The sequence below is a fragment of the Cervus canadensis genome, chromosome 29 (genome assembly GCF_019320065.1).
Source record: "Cervus canadensis isolate Bull #8, Minnesota chromosome 29, ASM1932006v1, whole genome shotgun sequence".
Taxonomy (NCBI): Eukaryota; Metazoa; Chordata; class Mammalia; order Artiodactyla; family Cervidae; genus Cervus; species Cervus canadensis.
The window spans coordinates 11,365,912-11,393,036 of record NC_057414.1 but is presented as its reverse complement, the minus strand read 5'-3'; the positions used below and the strand labels follow the sequence as shown (position 1 = coordinate 11,393,036).

Sequence of the window (27,125 nt, the reverse complement as noted above, 5' to 3'; positions counted from 1 at the left end):
TAATTTTAACAAGACCAGTATAAGATCTATAGCAAGAGATCCATAAAGCATTTCTAAAAGAATCTCATCAGTATGTTGACTAAAGGAAAGATTTACCATGTTCTCGGTAACACGATAGCAGAAAAGTGACAGTGCTTCTTAAGTTAATATATGAATTACCAGAAATTTTAGTAGAAGGCCTAATATTAAAGTGATTTACAATTCTTTTGAAAGAAAAATATCCAAGAATATAATATTGACTTAGCATGTGTAAAGTTAATAAAACAGAAAATAAAGGAATAGACAGGGTATGTTTGTGAGTATGTGTGCTTATGTATGTGTATGTATTTATAAGGTAAAGATAGCATCTCTGTTCACTGTGAAATGATGATTCTTTTGTTGTTGTTGTTTTCTATCAAGAGTGCTGTTAAAATTGTTTATCCTCCTGAAAGAAAAGAGAATTGGATATCCCTCCTATCGCTATACTCAAATGCACACACATGCACACAAAGGTTAATAAATAAACATATTATTATAAGTGAATTACAGGAAAGTCATCATAATACAAGGAAAAATGTTAGCAGAATATTTGAATATTTTATGAGTCTGAAGACTCATAATAATTTCTAGAATCCAAGGAGGAAAAGTACATATTTAAGTCTAATTAGAGAAAAATTGACCATTATTTCAATAAAGATCCCATGAATGAGGTCAAGTATATATTTGGGAGACAGTCTCGGGGCACATAAAAGATATAGCATTAATACTTATACTATGTAATCAGCTCTTACATTTGATAACATGCAGATGAATAACCATAAAAACAGGCAGTTCAGTTCACTGGCTCAGTCGTGTCCGACTCTTTGCGACCCTATGAACCGCAGCATGCCAGGCCTCCCTGTCCATCACCAGCTCCCAGAGTTTACCCAAACTCATGTCCACTGAGTCGGTGATGCCATCTAACCATCTCATCCTCTGTCGTACCCTCCTCCCCTGCCTCCTCCTGCCTTTCCCAACATCAGGCTCTTTTCAAATGAGTCAGATCTTTGCAGCAGGTGACCAAAATATTGGAGTTTCAGCTTCAACATAAGTCTTTCCAATGAACACCCAGGACTGATTTCCTTTAGGATGGACTGGTTGAATCTCCAAGGGGCTGATCCAAATACCCAAATGACAGAAGAACACATTCAAATGAACAGTAACCATACAAAAAAATTCTCAGACTTACTTATAGGAAAATGCAAAGGAAAATAATAATGAAATATCTCTTTTTATCAATCATAATGGCAACAGAATCACTTTGAGACTGGACAGCAGTTGGGTCCTTTTTCAAACGAAGCCGTGGCGTTTTCTCTATCGACCAGTCAGGCCATAGGACCATTTTGCTCTCTTAAGTGCTAAGACTGCACTCTTGATAACATTCAAAATCCATTTATGATAAAAACTCTCCAGAAAGTGGGCATAGAGGCAACCTACCTCACCATAATCAAGCCATATGTGGGAAATCCACAGCTGACATCACACTCAGTGGTGAAAAACTGAGGGCTTCCCTGGTGACCCAGTGGTTAGAAATCTGCCTTGCTACACAGGGAACAGCAGTTCTATCCCTGTTCCAGGAAGATCCCACATGCTTCGAGAGCAACTAAGCCTGTGTGCCACAAGTACTGAGGCCATGCACTACAACTACTGAAGCCCGTGAACCTGGAGTCCATGGTCCATGACAAGAGAAGCCACTGTCATTGAGATGCCTGCACACAGCAACGAGAGAGTAAGCCCTGCTCACCACAACCAGAGAATGAATGCCTGTGTATAGCAACAAAGACCCACAACAGCCAATAAATGAATAAATCTTTAAAATAAAAAGCTGAAAACATTGCCTCTAAAATCAGGAATTGGGAAGGAGGTCCAGTGCAAACCTTATTAAAGACAAAGTCAGGGCGGGGTCTCCTTCATGCTCCCTACTACCCTTTTGTTAAGTGCCGTACTGGTAAGAATTTATCAGAAACTTAACGAGTAGATTAAAAAGTTATATTTTATGACTGTCACTTTCAGACTAACCCATATGTACGCATTTGTGTCACTCCAGAGACAAGAGGCCTTGAGGGAGCTTAGTGGGCTTGGCAGGAGACACAGGGGTGAAGAATCTGCCTGCAATGCAGAAGCCGCAAGAGACACAGGTTCGATCCCTGGGTTGGGAAAATTCCCTGGAGGAGGACATGGCAACGCATTCCAGTATTGTTGCCTGGAGAATCCCATGGACACAGGAGCCTGGCGGGCTACAGTCCATGGGGTCACAAAGAGCCGGACACGACTAAAGCACTTAGCAGCAGCAGCAGGAGCTATAGGAAATTCACCTGCCAACATTCTCTTCCGTATTCGAAATGGAAAGCATTCTAAAGCTTATCACACGGTCCTCCACATTTCCCTATAATGTAATTTCATCCTTGTTAGCAAGAAATATTATTGAAGGGAATTGAAACTGACAAACTTCCTTGGTTTAGGAAACTAGATTAAGCATTCATTGATTAGCAAATGAAACTCCATGTAGCACTTCAAAGTAAACCATTCACTAATCTTACAACTATTGAATGTAGTCCAGACATGTAAGTCCCCCAATACATACAATGAAACATGTGAGGCAATCAAAGTATGAAGTATTTTATGAGCAACAAAACAGAAAATTTTTTCCTATGTTAGAAATTAGGTTTGGTCAATTTCCATGTTTCCACTGAGGTGAGGGACAGAGAGAAGGATAGAGGCCCGCTCAGCAGAGATTAGGCATTCAGGCAGCGACTCTAAAAGGAGTGCACGACTAATGGACTGAGGTTTCTTTAACTCTTCTATCTTTACATATATTTGAAGTAAATTACAAATACATGTAATGTTTCAAAGGATTTGAATATTGTTTTCACAGTGACTGAATTGACTTCAGGGTGTATTTTAGTCACTGGAAGAAGGTATGTAATTTTTTTTAAAGAGCAGTTCAAACTTTGGTAATTTATCTTATTTTTAAAAACTTGCTCTGGGACTTCACTGGTGGTCCAGTGGCTAAGACTCCGAGCTCCCAGTGCAGGGGGCCCAGGTTCCATCCCTGGTCAGGGAACTAGATCCCACATGCAGTAACAGAAGATCACTCAGCCACAGTGAAGATCAAATATCCCGTGTGCCGCAGCTAAGACCTGGCACAGCCAAATAAATGGAATATATTAAAAAAATTGCTCTGATTTCAAATGGCTGGTTTCTTTTCTTAAGAAATAGGGAAAATATTATTGGTTATTGACACCCACTACCCAACCCCAGTCAGGCTGCACTAGGCAGGCCTGTACTTGCCCAGATTCAAGACTGAGGAAACAGCCAGCTGTCAGTGACAGAAGCAAGGTCCTGGAGCAACATCCACAGCATGCCCTGGGCAGCCAGCAGGAGGTGGCAGCAGTCTTCATTCAGGGGGAGAGGGAGGTGGTGGTGGCCAGTTATAGGGGAAATTGACATCAGGTTAGCTCATCAGTTACCAGGGAAACCAAGAGAGGGCCAAGCCCACCACTGCCTCTTTGATAAGCCCTCCAGGTGGAAATGTTCTGATCTAAAGGTTAGAATGGGCTTCAGGAGACCACCTGCAATGCAGGAGATGGGAGTTTGATCCCTGGGTCAGGAAGATGCCCTGGAGACAAAAATGGCAACACACTCCAATATTCTTCCCTGGGAAATACCATGGACAGAGGAGCCTGGTAAGCTACAGTCCATGGGGTCGCAAGAGTCGGACATGACTTAGTGACTAAACCACCACTAGAGGCTGGAACAATCATTAGCTGGGGCCTGGGGCTAGTACATAGAAGGTCAGTCCTGTGAGTAGGGTGTAGGTGAAGCAGGCACTGTACTGGCAGGGGATGGACAAATCACAAGAGAACAGCCATCCTGGGAGGCCTGACCATACACCTACCTTGGCAAGATTATAATCCTCAAGAACTTTCAATTGTCACTATATTTGAGTGGATCACACTAAAAAGTATATTGATATAAACATTGGCATTAAGATTCTAAAATATAAACATGTTGAAAAGACTGTGGGAGTTAGTTATATAGGAAGCAGTGACTTTTAATATTGTTTATACACTTACATATTCCTTTACTTAGAAAATTTTAAACATTTATTTAATAAAGGCCAGAATCCCACCAGGTGTTGGAGATACAATAATTAAGCAAAACAGTCATCTCCTACTCTAATGGAGCTTAAAATATCAGATTAATAACTTAGCAGTTATAAGATAATTGATTTCATATTATCTGAGCTAGACAAACAAGTTGAGTTTTGTAGTTTCTATTGCCAATTCATTAAAAAGAATGTTTGATTACTATTTTATGGATGTCATTTTTATTAGTTATTATGGGGATGAGGAAAAATAAATATTTATGGTAGACTGCATTTTCTAAAAATATTCACAGCAAAATTTTTGGTCTTTAAAGCTCTTAAAATCTCTGTCACACCAACAATCACGACAAGGAATGCGTTTTCTATCCCTTTCAACTTGGAAGGGGTTGGATGCCTGTGAGCCAAAAAGTATGGCAGATATGATACTACGAAGCCTCCAAGGCTAGATCTAAAAATTACACAGTTTCTGCTTGCCTCTCTCTCGGGATACTCACCACTGGAACACAACCACCATGTTGTAAAGAAGCCCAAGTTAAACAAAGGGTTGTGTGTCCATATATCTGTTGACAGCCCTGGTGAAGGTCTCAGATGCCAGTGAGACCAACTGAGAGATGTGTGAGTCAGCAAGCTTTCAGATACCTATATACCTCAGCCTTTAAGCTGCCTCAGCTGAGTGGAGCCAAACCAGCTATTACTTCCCATGCTTTGCCCACATGGTACATTTGTGAGCCAAATGAACGCTTTTGATGTTTTAAGTCTTTGAGATTTTTTAAATGAAGAAATAGTAAAAAAATGTCTATATATCTAAACTTTTAAATTGATGCTTTTGAACTGTGGTGTTGGAGAAGACTCTTGAGAGTCCCTTGGACAGCAAGGAGATCAAACCAGTCAGTCCTAAAAGGAAATCAACTCTGAGTATTCACTGGAAGGATTGGTGCTGAAGCTCCAAAAATGTGGCCACTTGATGTGAAGAGCCAACTCATTGGAAAAGACTCTGATGCTGGGAAAGATTGAGGACAGGAGGAGACGAGTTTGCCAGAGGATGAGATGGTTGAGTGGCATCCCTAATTCAATGGACATGAACTTGGGCAAACTCCAGGAAGTGGTGAGGGATGGGGAAGCTGCAGTCCATGGGGTTGGAAAGAGTCGGATATGACTGACAGACTAGCACTTTCACTTTTCTTTGGGGTTAAAAGCTATTGCCATGAGAGTTCAGGAAATTTGAGAATGTTTCATAAAAACTCAGTGTAGAGTTTGGTGTGAAAACCTATTTAGATGACATTAGAGGCAGGGAACCAGGAGAGGGCGCCCTCATGTCCTCCAAAGAGAGCAGAACCCAACCGGAAGAAAAGCTTCCCTGGCAACGATTAAGCCAATGGAGAGCTACAGAATCTTTGTTTACTATAACGTTCCCATGTCTTTTTCCCCTCTAGGGAAGATATCTTAAACAATCATAAAATATTACTTATTTCTTTCAGTTAAGAAAGACGACCTCAGATACAGGTTTCTTTATTTTTTTTTTTTAAATCACATACTAGTTTTTTTTTTTTTTTTTTTTTTAATTTTTTTATTAGTTGGAGGCTAATTACTTCACAACATTTCAGTGGGTTTTGTCATACATTGATATGAATCAGCCATAGATTTACACTTATTCCCCATCCCGATCCCCCCTCCCACCTCCCTCTTCACCCGACTCCTCTGGGTCTTCCCAGTGCACCAGGCCCGAGCACTTGTCTCATGCATCCCACCTGGGCTGGTGATCTGTTTCACCATAGATAGTATACCCTCACATTCTCGTTTTTATTAAGGAAGTAGACATATTTAGTATTGTAGAAAATATGAAAACAGTGAAAATACACAGATGAAAATAATGTAATTTTTAATAATTGTTAACATTTTGGTAAAACACTAATGATGTTTTAAATACAATTACAAGGTGTGCTTACAAAATATGGGTAATATATTACAAATTAAATTTTTCCACTTAAAAATATATCTTGGGTTTTTTTAATGGTTGCTTAAATTTTTTCCTACAGAATGATATTGAGGATAATAGAATTTAATCAAGTGGATATACTATATTCAATCTACATTCTTATTTATAGAGTTTATCTTTTTACTAAACATTATCTTTCTCTAAACATTATGTAATAAATCTTTTATGTATCTCTGATTATTCCTCAAGACATATTCCTAGAAGTAGAATAACTAGGTCAAAAAATCTACACTTGTAATGCTTTTCTAAATTTATTTTTTTCATTTATTTATATTAGTTGGAGCCTAATTACAATACTGTAGTGGTTTTTGCCATACATTGATATGAATCAGCCACGGATTTACATGCGTTCCCCATCCTAAACCCCCTTCCCACCTCCCTCCCCATCCTATCCCTCTGGGTCATCCAAGTGCACCAGCCCTGAGCACTTGTCTCATGAATCAAAACTGGACTGTTTCACAATTGATAATATACATGTTTCAATGCTATTCTCTCAGATCATCCCACCCTCGCCTTCTCCCACAGAGTCCCAAAGTCTGTTCCATACATCTGTGTCTCTTTTTCTGTCTTGCATATAGGGTTATCGTTACCATCTTTCTAAATTCCATATATATGCATTAGTATACTCTATTGGTGTTTTTCTTTCTGGCTTACTTCACTCTGTATAATGGGCTCCAGTTTCATCCACCTCATTAGAACTGATTCAAATGCATTCTTTTTAATGGCCGAGTAATATTCCATTGTGTATATGTACTACAGCTTTCTTATCCATTCATCTGCCAATGGGCATCTAGGTTGCTTCCATGTCCTGGCTATTATAAACAGTGCTGCGATGAACATTGGGGTGCACGTGTCTCTTTCAGATCTGGTTTCCTCAGTGTGTATGCCCAGGAGTGGGATTCCTGGGTCATATGGCAGTTCTATTTCCAGTTTTTTAAGGAATCTCCACACTGTTCTCCATAGTGGCTGTACTAGTGTGCATTCCCACCAACAGTGTAAGAGGGTTCCCTTTTCTCCACACCCTCTCCAGCATTTATTGCTTGTAGACTTTTGGATAGCAGCCATTCTGACTGGCGTGTAATGGTACCTCATTGTGATATAGGTTTCATAAGCAACCGTCAGGTTGCTGATTTATTCCTCTACAATTTGTGTCTAGTTTACAAGAAAACCTGACAGAGAAATTGAAAGACTCCTCTGAGTATGCGGGAAACTTTAGCAGGATTCAAGGCTGCTACCTCTACCTCAAGACACCTCTACCTTCCACATCAAGAAACACCAACCATGCGTAGAAGTCATCTATATAAGGAGAGAACTTTGGAAGGTGGTCAAACAATTGTGAGGAATATCCTTCTTCACACATAAGAACTATGTCTTTGGATTCATTCAGTGGGCAGTCTTTCTTCTCCAGTGATCCTGACACATGCCTGGAGCTCAGTGCAGGAATGTTTGCATAAAAATAAAGATCTTTGTTCCTCTTACAGATCTTTTAGCATACAAAGATGCATCTTGATGGTCCTGTCTACAGCTCCAGCTCCTCAAACTGTCAGACAGCTTGCATTTGCAGTTGGCGATTTTATAATGTTAGGAACTCTACACTGTGGAAACAAAAGGCAGAGTCCATTAAAATCCATTTTAAAAATAAAATTGTCTCTCACAGAAGAGGGTCTACCTAGAATCTTTCTGGAGAAAAGGAGGCTAAGACTTCATGGGAGTTCTGACTGGAAAAATATTAATATAATTCTCAGGAACTATCAGAAAATCTGCAGAAGATACAATCCCTAACCACAGTACAAAAATAAAATGATTCTGAGATTATAAAGGGGGGATGACCGTGGCTACATAACTCTGATTACTTTTCATGGCACAGAAAATGTGTGGCCTGTGTATTGCTGTAAGTCCATTCAAAGTGACTGAGCCTGTTCATCACCCAGTGTAGGCTCCTGAAATGAGCTCCAGGTTCACACACCTGCACATGGACAGCAAGACTGAGTCTTTCCTACAATGAGGATTCCTGCAAGAGTTCCTCTTTTGGGCAGTATGGGCCTTGTCACAGTGTTTACAAATACACAGTAACCAGAAAACAGTCCATCAAAAATTTTTCTCATATTGTATGAATCATGCAGATCTATCAGATGAATTTGTATCATTCGTAGAGAATATCTCTAAATTTTCTCTGTTTGTCTGCTTCCGCTGACCTGGCTATCAAAGGTTCTTGCCTCTCTTACTACTCCTTGAGGAAAATTAGCCTACATGCCTGAAGAAGTTTATGAATTTGAATCTTAAAAATATAGGTAGCTGTCTTTTATCAATTTATGCTTAGAATTCTTCAAAACATAGCACTGAAACATGGAGGTGGGGCGGGGGGAAGGCCAGACTAACTTCAGATAAAGGGACTCAGAAGATCATATTCACTACAGTGAATATTGCATTACATATATCTTTTACAGTTAGTTCTTTTGATTTCTTCTAATAAGTGCCCAGAAGTGAAACTGATGGATCATATCGCAGTTATGGATCATGTGGTAGGATATTACATTACATTATTATTACATTACATAGGATAAGGTAGCCATTACATTGGAACACTAAATATTTGACTAACTTTAGAAACATTTTAAATGTGATTTTTTTCTTAAATATTCTTCATTTTGCACAACAAATTTTAGTCTCCATTTTGGTAAATAAAAAAATGAAAGGTTTCTCTGACATGTTTTTCACTGAAATTTCTGGCATGTGCTGTCTTATTCTCGCTGTCAGTTTCACTCTGTTAAGTTATGTTTGCATTCCTATTTACTGTGTCATTAATAGACTTTGTCGATCCTAGGAATATTATAGATCGCCTAGTTTGCATTTTGTCAAACAATAACCTCTTTTCCAGCTGATTTTGGTTACATTAAATCATCTTTCATTTTATATTTTCTCTTTCTTTTTATTGGAGGATAATTGCTTTACAATGTTGTATTAGTTTCTGCTGTACAGCAAAGTGAATCAGATTTATGTAAAGCCATATCCCCTCTCCCTTAGACCTTCCTCCCATCACGCCCCCCCCCCAACCATCCCTTCCCTCTAGGTCATCACAGAGCACAGAATTAAGCTTCCTTTGCCCCACAGCAGCTTCCCACCAGCTATCTATTTTCACAAAAGGTAGTGTATATATGAGGCTTCCCTGGTAGCTCAGCTGATAAAGAATGTGCCTGCAATGCAGGGGTCCCTGGTTCCATTCCTGGGTTGGGAAGATCCCCTGGAGGAGCACATGGCAACCCATTCAGGTATTCTTGACTGGAGAATGCCCATCAACAGAGGAGCCTGGTGGGCTATGGTCCATGGAGTTGCACAGAGTCAGACTAAGCGACTAAACACAGCACAGCACAGAGCATATATGTCAAGGCTACTGTCTCAATTCGTTACACAGTGCTCTTCCATTCCATGTCCACATTCCATTCTATACATCTGTATCTGTATTTCTGCCCTGCAAATATGTTCCTGTGTATAGAATTTTTCTAGATTCTATTTAAATGCATTAATAATAATATTTGCTTTTCTCTTTCTGACTTACTTCACTCTCTGTAACAGACTCTAGTTCACCCACATCACTACAAATGTCACAATTGCATTCCTTTTTTATGGCTAAGTAATTTTCCATTGTATATATGTACCACACCTTTATCCATTCATCTGTCAAGGGACATTAAAGTTGCTTCTTTGTCTTGCTATTGTAAATAGTGCTGCCATGAATATTGGGGTACCTGTGTGTTTTTTATTATGGTTTTCTCAAGGTTTATGACCAATAGTAGGATTGATGCATCATATGATAGACCTAGGTTGTTTCTTAAGGAACCCAAACACTGTTCTTCATAGTGGTTCTATCAATTTTGGATTCCCACAAACAGTGCAAGAAGGCTCCCTCTTTCTCCACACACTCTCCAGCATTAATTGTTTGTAACTTTTATTTTTAATGAAGGCTATTCTGACCAGTGTGAGGTAAGTGATACTTCATTGTAGTTTTGATTTGGATGTCTCTAATAATTACTGATTTGAGCATCTTTTCATGTATTTCATGGCCATCTATATGTCTTCTTTGGAGAAATGTCTATTTACCTCTTTCATTCATTCATTTTTTTTTGGTAAATTAATTTGTTTTAATTGAAGGCTAATTACTTTAAAATATTGTAGTGGTTTTTGCCTTGCATTGACATGAATCAGTCATGGGTGTACATGTCTTCCCCATCCTGAACACCCCTCCCACCTCCCTCCACATCTCATCCTTTAGAGACGTCCCAGTGCACCAGCCTTGAACGCACTGTCTCGTGCATCGAACCTGGACTGGTGATCTGTTTCACATATGATATTACATGTTTCAGTGCTTTTCTCTCAAATCATCCCACCCTCGCCTTCTCCCATAGAGTCCAAAAGTCTGTTGTTTACATCTGTGTCTCTTTTGCTATCTCGCACATAGGATCATTGTTACCATCTTTCAAAATTCCATATATATGTGTTAATATACTGTATTGGTGTTTTTCTTTCTGACTTACTTCACTCTTACAATAGGCTCCAGTTTCATCCATCTCAATAAAACTGATTCAAATGTATTCTTTTTAATGACTGAGTAATATTCCATTGTGTATTCCATTGTGTACCACAGCTTTCTTATCCATTCGTCTGCTGATGGACATTAGGTTGCTTCCATGTCTTAGCTATGGTAAACAGTGCTGTGATGAACATTGGGGAACACGTGTCTCTTTCAGATCTGGTTTCCTTGGTATGTATGCCCAGGAGTGGGATTGCTGGGTCATATGGCAGTTCTATCTCCAGTTTTTTAAGGAATCTCCACACTGTTCTCCATAGTGGCTGTACTAGTTTGCATTCCCACCAACAGTGTGAGAGGGTTCCCTTTTCTCCACACCCTCTCCAGCATTTATTGTTTGTAGACTTTTTGAAAGCAGCCATTCTTACTGGTGTGAGATCGTACCTCACTGTGGTTTTGATTTGCATTTCTCTGATAATGAGTGATGTTGAGCATCTTTTCATGTGCTTGTTATCCACCTGTATGTCTTCTTTGGAGAAATGTCTGTTTAATTCTTTGACCCATTTTTTGATTGGTTGTTTATTTTTCTGGTATTGAGCTGAATGAGCTGCTTATATATTTTTGAGATTAATTCTTTGTCAGCTGCTTAATTTGCTATTATTTTTTCCCATTCTGAAGGCTGTCTTTTCACATTACTTATAGTTTCCTTCATTGTGCAAAAGCTTTTAAGCATAATTAGGTCCTATTTATTTATTTTTGCTTTTATTTCCATTACTCTGGGAGGTGGGTCATAGAGGATCCTGCTGTGGTTTATGTCAGAGAGTGTTCTTCCTATGTTTTCCTCTAGGAGTTTTATAGTTTCTGGTCTTACATTTAGAGTTTTAATCCATTTTAAGGAGTTTATTTTTGTGTATGGTGTTAGAACGTGTTCTAGTTTAATTCTTTTACAAATGGTTGACCAGTTTTCACAGCACCACTTGTTAAAGACATTGTCTGTATATTCTTGCCTCCTTTGTCAAAGATAAGGTGCCCATAGGTGGGTGGATTTATCTCTGGACTTTCTATATTGTTCCATTGATCTATATTTCTGTCTTTGTGCCAGTACCATACTGTCTTGATAACTTAGGTTTGTCGTATATCTGAAGTCAGGCAGATTTATTCCTCCAGTTCCATTCTTCTTTCTCAAGATTGCTTTCATTATTTGAGATTTTTTGTATTTCCATACAGATTATAAAATTATTTGTTCTAGTTCTCTGAAAAAAATCATTGGTAGCTTGATAGTGATTGCATTGATTCTATAGATTGCTCTGGGTAGTATACTCATTTTCACTTTATTGATTTCTCTGATCCATGAACATGGTATATTTCTCCATCTATTTGTGTCATCTTTGATTTCTTTCGTCAGTGTTTTATAGTTTTCTATATATAAGACTTTTGTTTCGTTAGGTAGATTTATTCCTAAGTATTTTATTCTTTACTTTGCAATGGTGAATGGAATTGTGTCCTTAATTTCTCTTTCTGCTTTCTCATTGCTAGTGTATAGAAATGCAAGGCATTTCTCTGTGTTACTTTTATATCCTGTAACTCAACTATTTGCATTGATTAGCTCTAGTAATTTTCTGGTGGTGTCTTTAGGGTTTTCTATGTAGAGGATTGTGTCATCTGCAAACAGTGAGAGTTTCACTTCTCTTTTCCAATCTGGATTCTTTTTATTCCTTTTTCTTCTCTGATTACTGTGGCCAAAACTTCCAAAACTAATTGAATAGTAGTGGCAAGAGTGGGCATCCTTGTCTTGTTCCTGAATTTAGGTGAAATGCTTTCAATTTTTCACCAGTGAGGATAATGTATGCTGAGGGTTTGTCATATATGGCTTTTATTATGTTGAGGTATGTTCTTTCTATGCCTGCTTTCTGGAGGGCTTTTATCATTCATGGATGTTGAATTTTGTCAAAGGCTTTCTCTGCATCTATTGAGATAATCATATGGTTTTTATCTTTCCATTTGTTAATGTGGAGTATCACATTGATTGATTTGCAAATATTGAAGAATCCTTGCATCCCTGGGTTAAAGCCCACTTTTTCATGATGTATGATCTTTTTAATATGTTATTGGATTCTGTTTGCTAGAACTTCATTGAGGTTTTTCACATATATATTCATCAGTGATATTGGCCTGTAGTTTTCTTTTTTTGTGGCATCTTTGTCTGGTTTTGGTATTAAGGTGATGGTTGCCTCATAGAATGAGTTTGGTAGTTTACCTTCATCTGCAATTTCCTGGAAGAATTTGAGTGGAATAGGTGTAAGCTCTCCTCTAAATTTTTGGTAGATTTCACCTGTGAAGCCCTCTTGTCCTGGGCTTCTGTTTGTTGGAAGACTTTTGATTACAGTTTTGATTTCTGTGTTTGTGATGGGTCTGTTAAGATTTTCTATTTCTTTCTGGTTCAGTTTTGGAAGGTTATACTTTTCTAAGAATTTGTCCATTTCTTCCAAGTTGTCCATTTTATTGGCAGGGAGAATGCAATGGCAACCCACTCCAGTACTCTTGCCTGGAAAATAACCTGGACGGAGGAGCCTGGTAGGCTGCAGTCCATGGGGACTGCAGTCCATGGGGACGAAGAGTTGAACACAATTGAGTGACTTCACTTTCACTTTTCACTTTCATGCATTGGAGAAGGAAATGACAACCCATTTCAGTGTTCTTGCCTGGAGAATCCCAGGAATGAGGGAGCCTGGTGGGCTGCCGTCTATGGGGTCACACAGAGTTGGACACGACTGAAGTGACTTAGCAGCAGCAGCAGTTGCTGATAGTAGTCTCTTATGATCCTTTACATTTCTGTGTTGTCTGTTGTGATTTTTCCATTTTCATTTCTAATTCTGTTGATTTTATTCTTCTCCCTTTGTTTCTTGATGAGTCTGGCTGTTGGTTTGTCTATTTTATTTGTCTTCTCAAATAATCAGCTTTTAGTTTTGTTGATTTTTCTATAGTCTCCTTTGTTTCCTTTTCATTTATTTCTGCCCTAATTTTTATGATTTCTTTCCTTCTATGAACCCTGGGGTTCTTCAATACTTCCCCCCCCCCCCCAGTTTCTTTAGGTATAAAGTTAGGTTATTTATTTGATTTGTCTCTTGTTTCTTGAGGTTTCTCGTGTTGCTATGAACCTTTCCCTTGGCACTGCTTTTACTGAATCCCATGGGTTTTGAGTTGTTGTGTTTTCATTTTCATTCATTTCTATGCATATTTTTATTTCTTTCTTGATTTCCTCTGTGATTTATTGGTTATTCAGAAGCGTGTTGTTTAGCCTCCATATGTTTGTATTTTTAGTAGTTTTTTTTCCCCTGTAGTTGACATCTAATCTTACTGCATTGTGATCAGGAAAGATGGTTGAAATGATGTTAATTTTTTTGAATGTACCAAGGCTAGTTTTATGGCCCAGATTTATGGCTAGATTTATGTGATCTATCTGGGAAAATTGGCGTGTGCACTTGAGAAAAAGGTGAAATTCATTGTTTTGGGGTGAAATGTCCTATTTATATCAATTAGGTCTAACTGATCCATTGTATCACTTAAATTTTGTGTTTCCTTGCTAATTTGCTATTTAGTTGATCCATCCATAGGTGTGAGTAGGATGTTAAAGTCTCCCACTATTATTGTGTTATTGTTAATTTCCCCTTTCATACTTGCTAGCATTTGCCTTACATATTGCGGTGCTCCTATGTTGGGTGCATATATATTTATAATTGTTATATCTTCTTCTTGGATTGATCCTTTGATCATTATGTAGTGTCTTTCTTTGTCTCTTTTCATGGCCTTTACTTTAAAGTCTATTTTATCTGATATGAGTATTGCTACTCCTTCTTTCTTTTGGTCTCCATTTGTGTGAAATATCTTTTCCCAGCCCTTCACTTTCAGTCTGTATGTGTCCCTTGTTTTGAGGTGGGTCTCTTGTAGACTGCATATGTAGGGGTCTTGGTTTTGTATGCATTCAGCCAGTCTTTATCTTTTGGTTGGGGCATTCAACCTATTTACATTTAAGATAATTATTGAGAAGTATCACCCCATTGCCATTTACTTTGTTGTTTTGTGTTCGAGTTTATAAACCTTTTCTGTGTTTCCTGTCTAGAGAAGATCCTTTAACATCTGTTGAAGAGCTGGTTTGGTGGTTGCTAAATTCTCTCACCTTTTGCTTGTCTGTAAACTTTTGATTTCTCCATCATATTTGAATGAGATCCTTACTGGCTATAGTAATCTGGGTTGTAGGTTTTTCTCTTTCATCACTTTAAGCATGTCCTGCCATTCCCTTCTGGCCTGAAGAGTTTCTACTGAAAGATCAGCTGTTATCTTTCTGGGAATCCCCTTGTGTGTTATTTGTTGCTTTGCTCTTGATGCTTTTAATATTTGCTCTTTGTGTTTGGTCATCGTTAATTAAGCAGAGAGAAAAAAAAAGAAGAATTGAAAGAAATGAGGACAACCTCAGAGACCTCTGGGACAATGTTAAATGCCCCAGCACTTGAGTCATAGGAGTCCCAGAAGAAAAAGACAAAAAGAAAAGCCGTGAGAAAATACTTGAGGAGATAATAGTTGAAAACGTCCCTAAAATGTGGAAGGAAATAGCCATCCAAGTCCAAGAAACCCAGAGAGTCCCAAACAGGATAAATCCAAGGCAAAACAGCCCAAGCCACAAACTAATCATTCATTTATTGATTAGGTTGTTTCATCATTTGATATTGAGCAGCATGTGCTGCTTATATGTTTTAAATATTAACCCTTTGTCAGTTGCTTCATTTGCAAATGTTTTCTCCCATTCTCAAGGTTGTGTTTTTTGTGTTATTTATGGTTTTCTTTGCTGTACAAAAACATTAAAAAATATTTACTTATTTATTTGACTCCCCCAGATCTTAGTTGCTGTACATGGGATCTCCTTTATGTCATTCAGGATCTTTTATTGCAACACACAGAGACTCTGGTAGTGACCTGCAGGCTCGATGGTCATGGTGCATGGGCTTCAGATCATGTGGGCTCAGGAATTGTGGCTCCCACTTAGTTGTTCTGAGCCATGCAGAATCTTAGTTCGTTGAACAGGAATCAAACTCTCATCCCCTGGACTGCAATAGGGATTCTCAAATGCTGGGCCAAAGGAAAGTTTTTATGCACAACGTTTTAAGTTTAATTAGGTCCCATTTGTAAGATATTTGTATTTTCAACACTCCAGGAGGTGGGTCAAAAAGGACCTTGCTGCAGCTTACATAAAAGTCTGTTCTGCAAATGTTTCCTTCTGTGTTTTACAGAGTGTGACCTTACATTTAGGTCTTGAATCCATTTTGAGTTTATTTTTATGTAGGTGACACTAGTGGTAAAGAACACACCTGTCAATGCAGGAGACATTAGAGACGTGGGTTTGGTTCCTGGGGGTAATATCCCCTGGAGGAGGGCATGGCAACCCACTCCAGTATTTTTGCCTAGAGAATCCTCATGGACAGAGGAGCCTGAAGGGCTACAGTCCATGGAGTTGGATATGACTGAAAAAACTTAGCACACATGTCCATGGTAAAGGAAGTGTTCTCATTTCATTCTTTTACATATAATTGTCCAGTTCTCCCAACACCACATGCTGAAGAGGCTGTCTTTTCTCCACTCTATATTGTTGCCTTTTTGATCACATCAAAGGCACACTAAGGAGCACATCAAAGATCAAGTGATCATATGTGTGTGGGCTTCTCTGAGAGTTCTATCCTGTTCCACTGGTCTATATTTCTGTTTTTGTGCCAATACTGTACTTTCTTGATTACCATAGCTTTGTAGTATACTCTGAAGCCAGGGGGCCAGATTTCTCCAACTCAATCAGCTTTTAGAAATGTGTAGATTATGTTTTTATATATGATTTAGTATCTGTATTAACTTAGTCAGATATATTTAAGACAGGTATGTTTGTGCTATGTGTGTGGAATTTATCTGTACATAAACAGATAAACATTCTTATAATTGGTCAACTGGATGGGATGGCCAGTATTAGGATGTGAGCTTTGCAAAGAAAAAATATAAGATGTGCTGAGTCCATCTAGCAAGATGATTTTAATTATTCTGGTAACTTTAACAATGTATCTATGTAAATCCTTGGCTGACTCATGTCAATGTATGTCAAAAACCACTACAATATTGTAAAGTAATTAGCCTCCAACTAATAAAAATAAATGGAAAAAAAATAAACACACACACACGTGTATCTGTGAATAATGATTTTGAAACAGAGACATATTGAAGGAAAATGATGTTAGAGATGCATAGCAGGGAGAAGAGAATTCCAAGTCTGCCAGTCAAAAGAATCCTGTGTTCTTGCTTTACCACACACAGTTAGGAAAGCATGACAGGTGTTCTTTGATTTCCAGGGAAACTAGAAACCAGTGAACACACAGGACATAGAATAACAATTGCACAGTATTCCAGGAGAGATTTTATTTCATGAAAACAGAAATAAATTTATACACAACATACCAAACTTGAAAAAAAATCAAACAATACATTTGATAAAGAAAGGTGAAGTTTCAGAAAGTCAAGTGGGCACTTTACATAAAAACCTTAATTATTCACATTCCTGACACCTGGGGTCAGAGTTTTGACCTCTGATCATGGGTATCTAGAGCAAAGAAAAGGTTTGAGAGGAGATGAGAAGGAGCAGTAGAGGAAACTACAAATGAGGGAACTATTGGCCACATTGAAAAAGCTCAGGATTCCACCATCATAATCCAGGAACATCCCCACCTGACCCAGAGGCTTTTTGACATATTGAGGTAACAGTGGGAAGGAGGTAAAGAGATTGTACTGACTGTTCTTTTTGATACAAAGAAGTAGAAAAATTCCCTTGGAATCAAGGGCCATGTCACTTTCCCTTGCCCAGGAGTCATTGCAAAGTCCAATGGCCCAGTTGCAACAACCGGCCACATCCACCTCCCAGTAGTGCTGACCAGAAGTGAATGACTCAGCTCCCCAGGCAAGAAAATATTTAGATCTTGGTGGAGTGTAGTCGATCCCAGGACCATCAGGACCAGCCAGCAGACATCTCAGATCTTCAAACACGGGGAGATGATGAGTGACTCTTTCATTATACAACACAGTGTACGCTGTAGGAAAAAGGAAACAAAATTATATTAACGAATGGTGTTTTAAATTCCTGATGGACATGAGCTTTATACAGTGTCTGAGTTGCTTAGCTTATGAGTAGAAGTTGGAGGCAGGACAGCAAGAGAGCATGAGGAATCCTTTGTAGTCCACGATCTTCTTGTCTGTCTTCATAAGAAGAAGATTTGAGCCAGAACAAATGGGAGAAATCATGATTTTTATCTAGGAGATCTACTGCTTTTGGCCATTGTTTTCCTGGGACATTTGAAATAGGCAATGAAATAAAAATTCACTATCAGAAAGAAAAAAAAAGTAGTTGCCCATATCATTAGAAAATGTTCAATAATAAACATAATATTAATGATAACTCCAAAAGAGTGATCACTTTCCCTGACAAGGATTTTCACTAAAGAATTCAAACTTAAACTAAAATAAAAAAAAAATCATATTTTTGAAATGCTTTCTTTGTGAGAATTTTCTGCCAGTATACCTTGAAAAACAAAAGAAACATAAATCTATTAAAATTAGTTCCCAGCTAACTTTGCCAATCTTGCTAATAAACTTTATAAAATTTCACATTATGCTTGTAATAAGCTTGATCATAGAGAGGATTTTGTTCAATGTCCAGAAAATATGCTTTGAATTTATTACAAATCATTTATAGACCAACTTAATACTCCTTAAATATCTCACAATCAGTGATAACCTCCCTTCCCTAAAACTTGGAAGGTACCAAATGTACAGACAGACTTACATATTTCAAGGAAATAGTCAAAAGCATGCCAGCCTGCTATTGGACATCAATTATCTTTTCTCATTTTTTACTTGCTTTTTCCCCTAGATACCAGATATATATGTGAGAAAAACTGGTATCTAGGAAAAAAGCAAGTGTATATATAGAGAGAGTTTGCCAAGATTTCTTCCTTTTAAGATCATATGGGGGGAAAAAAAAAGAGCTATTTGGCCAACCCAACATTGTATATTATTATTCTACTATAAGGCTGTATGTGTTAGTTGTTCCGTCACGTCGGACTCTTTGCGACTCCATGGACTGTAGCCTGCCAGGCTTCTCTGTCCAGGGAATTCTCCAAGCAAGAATACTGGAGTGGGTTGTCATTCCCTTCTCCAAAGGAACTTCCGAACCCAGGGATCGAACCCTGGTCTCCTGCCTCTCAGGCAAATTCTTTACTGTTTGAGCTACAGGAAGTCCACTCTAAGGGTAAATTTGGTTATAAAAGTTCCCAAAAAAGAGTCCATAGGTTGAGCAATGAGGAAGGTCACAGAAAGAACATGAACAGAGACAAGCATACAACTCCCCTATCAGAGGGCTGCCTGTTACCTTGGAATCGTCTGAGCCAGTCTATGAGTCCAGGGATGGGCCACATGCTGAGCTCAGGAACCACAGGCTGGGGCAGGAGCAGCTGTGCTGACTCAGTCCTGCAAGAAGGGACCCTTCCCAAGGACTGCAAGGAAAAAAGACCATGTTAGTCATGAGATTTCTGTCCTTTTGTATCTTCTTTCCTACTTCTGTTTGTTGAAAAGCTATTACTTTCTCATTCTCTTCTAAGGAACAATCAGAAGCTATATTAATAAGAGAGCTTAAACTAAAACATGATGGGCTTCCTCAGGGTACATTAAGGAAGGAAGGAGGCCAGGAAGAGTGTGTGCAATGATGCAGCCACGTCTATGCTTCCAGTGTTACTCACAGTCCATGTTACTTCCAAGGAGAGATCTCACCATCTATGAGAACAATTAAAGCAAAACAGGGAACCATAAAAAGGATTTATCAAATGCATTGGAACTGACGACCATTTCTAACAATCTTGCATAGAAAATTGGCAAAACCTCAGTGTCTCCAGGAAGTGTGAGATAACAGAGTGATAAGGGTTTAGCAGAACATATATTGAGATTTACTCCAAGAAAGTTAACTGTCCCCTGGTCACAGAATTTTTCTGATTTTGGATCATCTGTCTGGATAGTACTCCTGACCACATTGGAAAATCTGGTCCTATGTGAGGTAGGAAAAGGGCAAAAATATTTCAAAGATTACCAGGATATGATGAGAGAGGGATTTGAGAAATATAATGGGAGTCAAGGAGCACCATCCCTTAGCCGAGAGTAACCGTATATGAGGTAACATTTTAGTGTCACAGCAGCTCGTCTAGAAGAGTGTTTCTCTGAGGACGGACCCTCCTTTCTCACCTGGAGCAGCTCCGTGTCTGGCTTGTGGCACATCGCAGTCAGCTCTCTGTACACTTCTTTCAGACTTTCTCCCTGTTGAGTCATTCTCAACACACTCTCCTTGAGTTGCTGACAAATCTCCTTGCCTTCTCGCTCCAGGGCCTCCAGATGCAGTTTCTCGTCCTCATGAAGCAACAGAGGTATCCTCTGATATAGAACCGTAATCATGACCTTCCTTAAGGCGACATAATTCTGCAGAGACAGTGGATTCAAAACATTACTTACGCTCACATTCAAAAGAAAGCTTCAAATATTATTTCCCTAATATCATTGAGAATGTTCTTGACAAACTTTCTGCCTCACACATCTAATGGTCTTGAATATTTGCTGGCCCTTCCTCTCTGTCCTTTCTCTGAATTCCTAGTCTCTTTCCCTGTTTAAATCAAGCCATCTAAAGGTCCCAGGTTCCTTTCCTAGGAGGATATTCCAGGGTTCTTACTCCATCAATTATTTCCCCTCTTACCTGAATCTTGTTTCTCTCTTGCTCCTTACCCTGATTTTTCTAAATATTCTTTTATGAGATAAACCTCATCTAGCACAGTTCATAAAATATGCTCTATTTTTCCTCTAGGTAATACTATATTTTTATCTTCTCCTTCAGAGTCACTCTTGGTGCAATGTCATCTTATTTTGCATGTCTTAGAAAGCTTGCTCAAATCTTAAAAATTTGGCCTAAGAATACTTTTCATGCCTTGGTTGTCCTATTTACTAGCATTCTTTGAGCTAAGTTGCATTGCTGTTCTTGTTGTTCAGTCGCCCAGTTGTGTCTGACTCTTTGTGACCCCATGGACAGCAGCACGCCAGGCCCCACTATCCCTCACCATCTCCCGGAGTTTGCCCAAGTTCATGATTATTTATCGGTGATGCCGTCCAGTCACCTCATCCTCTGACACCCTCTTCTCCTTCTGCCCTCAATCTTTCCCACCATGAGGGACTCTTCCAATGAATTGTCTGTTCACATCATATGACCAAAGTAGTGGAGTTTCAGCTTCAGCATCAGTCCTTCCAACAAGTATTCAGGGCTGATTTCCCTTAAGATTGACTGGTTTGATCTTCTTGTCCTCAGGACTCTCAGGAGTCTCCTCCATCACCACAGATCAAAGGCATCGATTATTCGGCGCTCAGCCTTCTTTATGGTTCAGCTCTCACAATCATACATGACCACTGGGGGGACCATAGCCTTAGACTATACAGATCTTTGTCTGCAGAGAAATCTCTCTGCATTTCAACACACTGTTGAAAAGCAACTTGCATTAGCTTGTTCTAACTGTGATTACCAGTAAGTCATTTTAAACTATTACTTTTCCAGGGAAGAGACAAATATCCTTTAATGGGAACTTAAATGGACCTAAAATCTAGAATTATATCAATGTCTATACAAAAAAATAGGAACATTTTTATTCTTACCTCAAAGGACTGAGTTTTGTTAGCTTCCTGATTCAGACTGATTTGCATTTCTTCTCTCAGTTTCCATAAAGATCTCATTCTCTTTACAAGTTTCTCCTGCAAAATACCCATGAGATTTAGTGACCTAGAAAGTGACACCATAAATTTCATCCTGTTCTGGATGAAGAAAGGCAGTTGTTGGTTACACAGAAATCTTGCATAGAATGCTGTGGTCAGAGCTTTCCACATTACTCTAATTTGATTCTAATATTGGATATCAAAGACACAGAAGCAAATACTAGAGAACTGGGGGAACTTTACAGATAATGGAATCCATTCCCCAAGATACTGAGACTCAGACTCTGATAGCCCGAGTAAGAAAGCCTCACGCTCCCATCAGAAGCCTGTGGCCCTGGTGCCACCTGCCCCGGGAGGCTGCGTTTCCACGTGTGTGGACAACTGGGCAACAACCCTGACAGGACACATCATACGTGAGGATCCACATTCAGAAACCCCACCTCCACTGTCTCCATCCCGTCACCATCATAGCACCCTCGTCTTCCTCTCTGACTTAGGAGCCTCTAGATCCCAAACTGCTCTAGAGGCATCACCTACCCGGGACTCCTCAGCAGCCCCGTGTATGGGACTGTGGCTGTGAGCTGCGTGCTCGGGGCGTTCAGAGCAGGGCCCGCAGAGCAGGGTCTGGTCAGCCTCACAGAAGAGGCCTCTGGCTTCCTGGTGTGTCTCACAGATCTGCTCCTCAGAGCGGCGGTCATGGTCAGCTCTGGCCTGTCTGGCAAGGGAAGCCAGCCTCTTGAGGGCAATATTGGTTTTGAAATGGGGCCTCTCTGATATTCCCCTGCACTCAGGGCAGCTCCTTGGAGTCTGGCCTTCTTCCCAGCAAAGGCTCAGACAGGGACGGCAGAAGCTGTGCCCACAGTCTATGGTGATGGGGTCCAGGAAGCAGTTCATGCAGATGGAGCAGGTGAGTTCACTCTGGAAGACCTGCAGTGTGTCTGAATCCATGTTTCTGAAAATTAAAGACAAATAAGAGAAGGTAAGCGAAAAGGCTATTCTTCTGCCCTGATCAGGGAAAATAAAGCCTTTGGCACAGTCCTGTTTTGAACTCTATCTCATTTCCATATTTGCTTACCCTCAATACAAACATGTATGTTAAGTTGCTTCAGTCATGTTCAACTCTTTGAGAACCTATGGATTGTAGCCACCTGGGGTCCTCTATCCACAGGATTGTCCAAGCAAGAAAACCAGAGTGGGTTGTCCTGTCTTTCTAGAGGAGATCTTTCCTACCCAGGGATTGAACCCATGTCTCTTACCCATCCTGCATTTGCAGGTGTGTTCTTTACCACTATCACCACCTGGACTTCCTGATGGCTCAGTGGGTAAAGAATCGGCCAGGAGTGCAGGGGACATAGGAGACACGGGCTCCAGCCAAGGGTCGGATAGATTCCCCTGGAGAAGGAAATGGCAATCCCTCCAGCACTCTTGTCTGGGAAATCCCATAGACCTGGGAGCCTGGTGGGCTACAGTAGAGTTAGACATGACTGAGCGACTAAGCATAATCACAGTAGAAACCTAGAAATGGTGACTACAGACTGGTTGGGTTCATGCTATAATAAAGAGGATGAAATTAGATAAGAGTCACTAGCAGCTTTTATTGTTTAAAGTAAACATGAGTGTAAATGTTAGGATGACTCCAGAGTTAATTGGTCAGCTGACTGGTCCCAAAGCACACATGTAACCTCAGTCTGTCTCTCTCCATCTCTCCCTGCTTGGAACCCACACTAGCACTCACTTTGTCTCTGTGCTAATGTTCTCTATTCCTTCTGCCTTTGAAGTGACATATGTGCTTTTCTAAAGACAAATACAAATGTTTATGAATAATGTAAACTTAATGTAATCAATGTTGGTTTTGACTTTGATGTGCTAAATATGTAACTAGGTCAGTGTTTCCTTATGACTTAAGTAACAAAACTACTCCTTTCAAAGCAAAAATTAAAAAACAAAAAAGAAATTATGTCATTGCTAGTTCAGGAAAACAGTTTTACCTGGAGTGAATTCAGATGAACAGAGCACGTCGTATTTTGAACTGGTGAGTGTTCCCACTATAACATTAATCAGTAAAAAGAATCAGTTGTTTACTAAAAGCAAAGAAATAAGTTTGAATATACATAAGGATTTCCTCTCTACGCTAGAAATTCCAGACATTTGGTTAATGGAAGAAGCATCAGGTTCTTTGTTTTCTGAGACTTCGCTGTCTGTCCATTTCACGTCTTTGGAGTCCTTACTGGCTAATTAAATCTATCCCGAACACTTTTCACTTATGCATTGCAAAGTGAGGGTTCTAAAATGATAGCAAATGCCACCATTTCAAGGAGGTTTTCTGATTAATTCACCCATTTAGCTCATGTTCATCTGTGTGAAGGATATGAAATATATACATTATGTTGAACATTTTAGGAGTACTATGTGTTTTATAAGTACTTGGCTCTCTAGAATACTCTTTTAAGACTTAAGAACATCTAGTAACACAAGGTCATGAAATAATGATGATTAAATAAATTAACATTACAGATATCAATATATTAAAATTGCTTTCTTAAGTTATTTTAAATTTTGATGTCAATTTTAAAACCTAAAACTACTTGTTTTCTTGGACACTATCTATCCAGGTAAGTAGGTAAATGGAAAGTATTTGGATAAGAGAAAGTGAGCATGAATATATACTTTCAGTTATCATACATTGTGACTAAATATTTGCTTTAAATATATGATTCCTGTTTTCTTCCCTGTCTATGAGAAATTGAATAGAAGAGGCTACATCTTTCCAAGGCTGAGAATTCGGTTCTGGTCATGAAAAGAGACAGAAAGAAAAACTTCTGCTAATTGAATGAGTATAACATCAACTGTAAGATGCCTTTCCAAAAAAGCTTGACAGTAAAGCCATAGTGTACAGATCTATTTCTTGTAAAAATTGTCAATAAGAGATTTATGGAATTCTGATAGATGACCACAGTTTTCAACAGTATAGAACCTAAAGCCTTTGACTGAAATGTGCATCAACTGAGGAGATAGCTGATGAACAGGGAGAAAGTATAAAGGAACCAAGTGTAGAATGGGTTAGAAACTGGCCAAGAATTCTTGAAGAAAATCACTTTTATACTAATGACATCAATGATCATGATAGTATTAAAATAATAGGAGAACCTAATGGGCTTCTCAAGTGGCTCTGTGATAAAAAAAATAAGCTTGCCTACGCAGGAGATGGAGGTTCTATCCCCCAGTCACAAAGATCCAGTGGAGAAAGAGGTGGCAATCCACTGCAGTATTCTTGCCTGGGAAATCCCATGGACAGGGGAGCCTGGTGGACTAGTCCATGGTGTCCCAAGGGGTTGAGCATGACTTAGCGACTCAACAACAGGAGAAGCCAATATGTGTTTTGTTTATTTTTTATAAATATTTCTAGGTATTAGATTAACTCCTTTTATATGGATTAACTATTTCAATTTTCTCAACAGCATTTACTAATTTTCTATTTTTACCCACATGTTCTAAGGAAGCTGCTTGACATAGTGTGGGTTAAAGAAGTTACTTGTCTATGAATCCCACAGGGAATAAACACTTGATTCAGGGTTCACGTATAGATATTACTGATAGAAAAAAATTACATTTCTGTCAGCAATTGCCATTAAAGTTTCATTTTTAAGTGAGCATAGCAGAATTTCACTGTACCTTGATTAAAAACTCACCTTTGGGTACACTTGATGAAATGTTCTATTCCTGTTCAGTAAGTAGCTATTAAATTCAGGTCAGCATTAGGTGCTCACCTCCTTCTGGCAGTAACTTTTAAAATTCTCCTCAGTGCAACAAACTCCACAGCTCTGGATTCTGGAGAAGAATGCAATTGCATCTTCAGGGAAATCTTTATATACTCTCTGAAGACCACACCCATTTCCTCCAAGTGATGTGGTTATCAGTCCTATGAAAAGGTATAGGTGAACATGATTAGATTTTTGCAGAGTTGAAAGCATTTTCATTTGCTAATGATTGAAGTCAAACCTTTGAAATCTACTTAATTCAATTGCTACACTGCAATCTCTGCTAAAAAGTCATATCTTGAGTTTACAGTTGTAATCCATGAAGTTGTTGTTTGGACAATAATAAACCCCTGAACATGAATTTAATATCTCAATTTAATGAACTATATTATAATTCTAATTCCAGATGACAATTATATCTATTACTTTTGGCAAGAATCCCTTAGAAGAAATGGAATAGCCCTCATCATCCATAAAATAGCCTGAAATGCAGTCCATGGTTGCAGTCTCAAAAAGGACAGAATAATCTCATTCATTTCCAAGGCAAACCATTCAGTATGACATAAATCCAAGTCTATGTCCCAACCACTGAGGCCAAAAAAAAAAAAAAAACAAAACTGAAATTGACCCATTCTATGAAGAACTACAACACTGAGAACCTCCAGATGTGCAGCTGGATTTCACAGAGTCAGAGGAGTCAGAGATCCAATTGCCAACAATCCTTTGATTCCTCCATGATCAACAATCCTTTGTTCATGGAGGAATCAAAGGAGTTACAGAAAAACATCTACTTCTGCTTCATTGTCTACACTAAAGCTTTGAATGTGTGGATCACAATGAATTGTGGAAAATTCTTAGGAGATTGGAGTACCAGACTACCTTACCTGTCTCCTGAGAAACCTGGATGTGTGTCAAGAAGGAACAGTTAGAACTGGACATGGAAAAATAGACTAGTTCCAAATTGGGAAAGGAGTATGACAAAGATTGTCATCCATGGTTATTTAACTTATATGCAGATTATGTCATGCAAAATGTCAGGCTGGATGAATCACAAGTCAGAATCAAGATTGCCAGGAGAAATATCAATATATCTCATCCTCAGATATGTGGATGATACCACTCTAACTGCAGAAAGTGAAAAGGAATTTGTCTTTTGATGACAGTGAAAAAGGAGAGTGAAAAGGCTGGCTTGAAATTCAGCATTAAAAACACTAAGATTACGGCATCCAGTCCCATCACTTCATGGCAAATAACAGAGGAGAAAGTGGAAGCAGTGACTGATTTTATTTTCTTGGGCTCCAAAATCACCTTGACAGGTGACTGCAGCCACGAAATTTAAAAACAAATAAGCAAGCAAGCAAGCAAGCAAACAAACAAAAAAACCCACGCTGTTTCTTGGAATAAAAGGTGTGACAAATCTAGATAGTGTGTTGAAAAGCAGAGACATCGCCTTGCTGACAAAGCTCCAAATAGTCAAAGCTATGCTTTTTTCAGTAGTCATGTATGTGGATGTGAGAGTCAGACCATAAAGAAGATTGAGCTTGTTATTGAGCCCTGGTTTGAATTCCCTGAGTCATACAACAAATTCCCATTGGCTATATCTTTTACATATGGTCATGTATATTTCCATGCTATTCTTTCCATACATCCCACCCACACCCTAGAGGAGCAGGATGGGGAGGAAGGTGGGAGGGATGTTCAAGGGGGTGGGGACATGGGTAAACCTGTAGCTGATTCAGGTTGATGTTTGGTAGAAACCAACAAAATACTGTAAAGCAATTATCCTTCAATTAAAATAAATAAATTAAAAAAAAAAGCTGAGTACCCAGTGGAAGAATTGATGCTTTTGAACTGTGGTCCTGGAAAAGACTCTTGAGAGTCCCTTGGACACAAGGAGATCAA

General features: G+C 39.0%; 1 protein-coding gene across 1 annotated transcript; it reads right to left on the bottom strand.

Annotated features, from left to right (window-relative positions):
• Window positions 1–19,851: 19,851 nt before the first annotated feature.
• On the bottom strand, window positions 19,852–22,413 carry LOC122431437 (tripartite motif-containing protein 64-like). The gene is made up of 3 exons (XM_043452742.1): window positions 22,003–22,413; window positions 21,409–21,504; window positions 19,852–20,193 (listed from the first exon to the last, which is right to left on the bottom strand). Exons 1-3 carry the CDS (start codon window positions 22,411–22,413, stop codon window positions 19,852–19,854), a joined length of 849 nt encoding a protein of 282 aa, XP_043308677.1.
• Window positions 22,414–27,125: the final 4,712 nt, after the last annotated feature.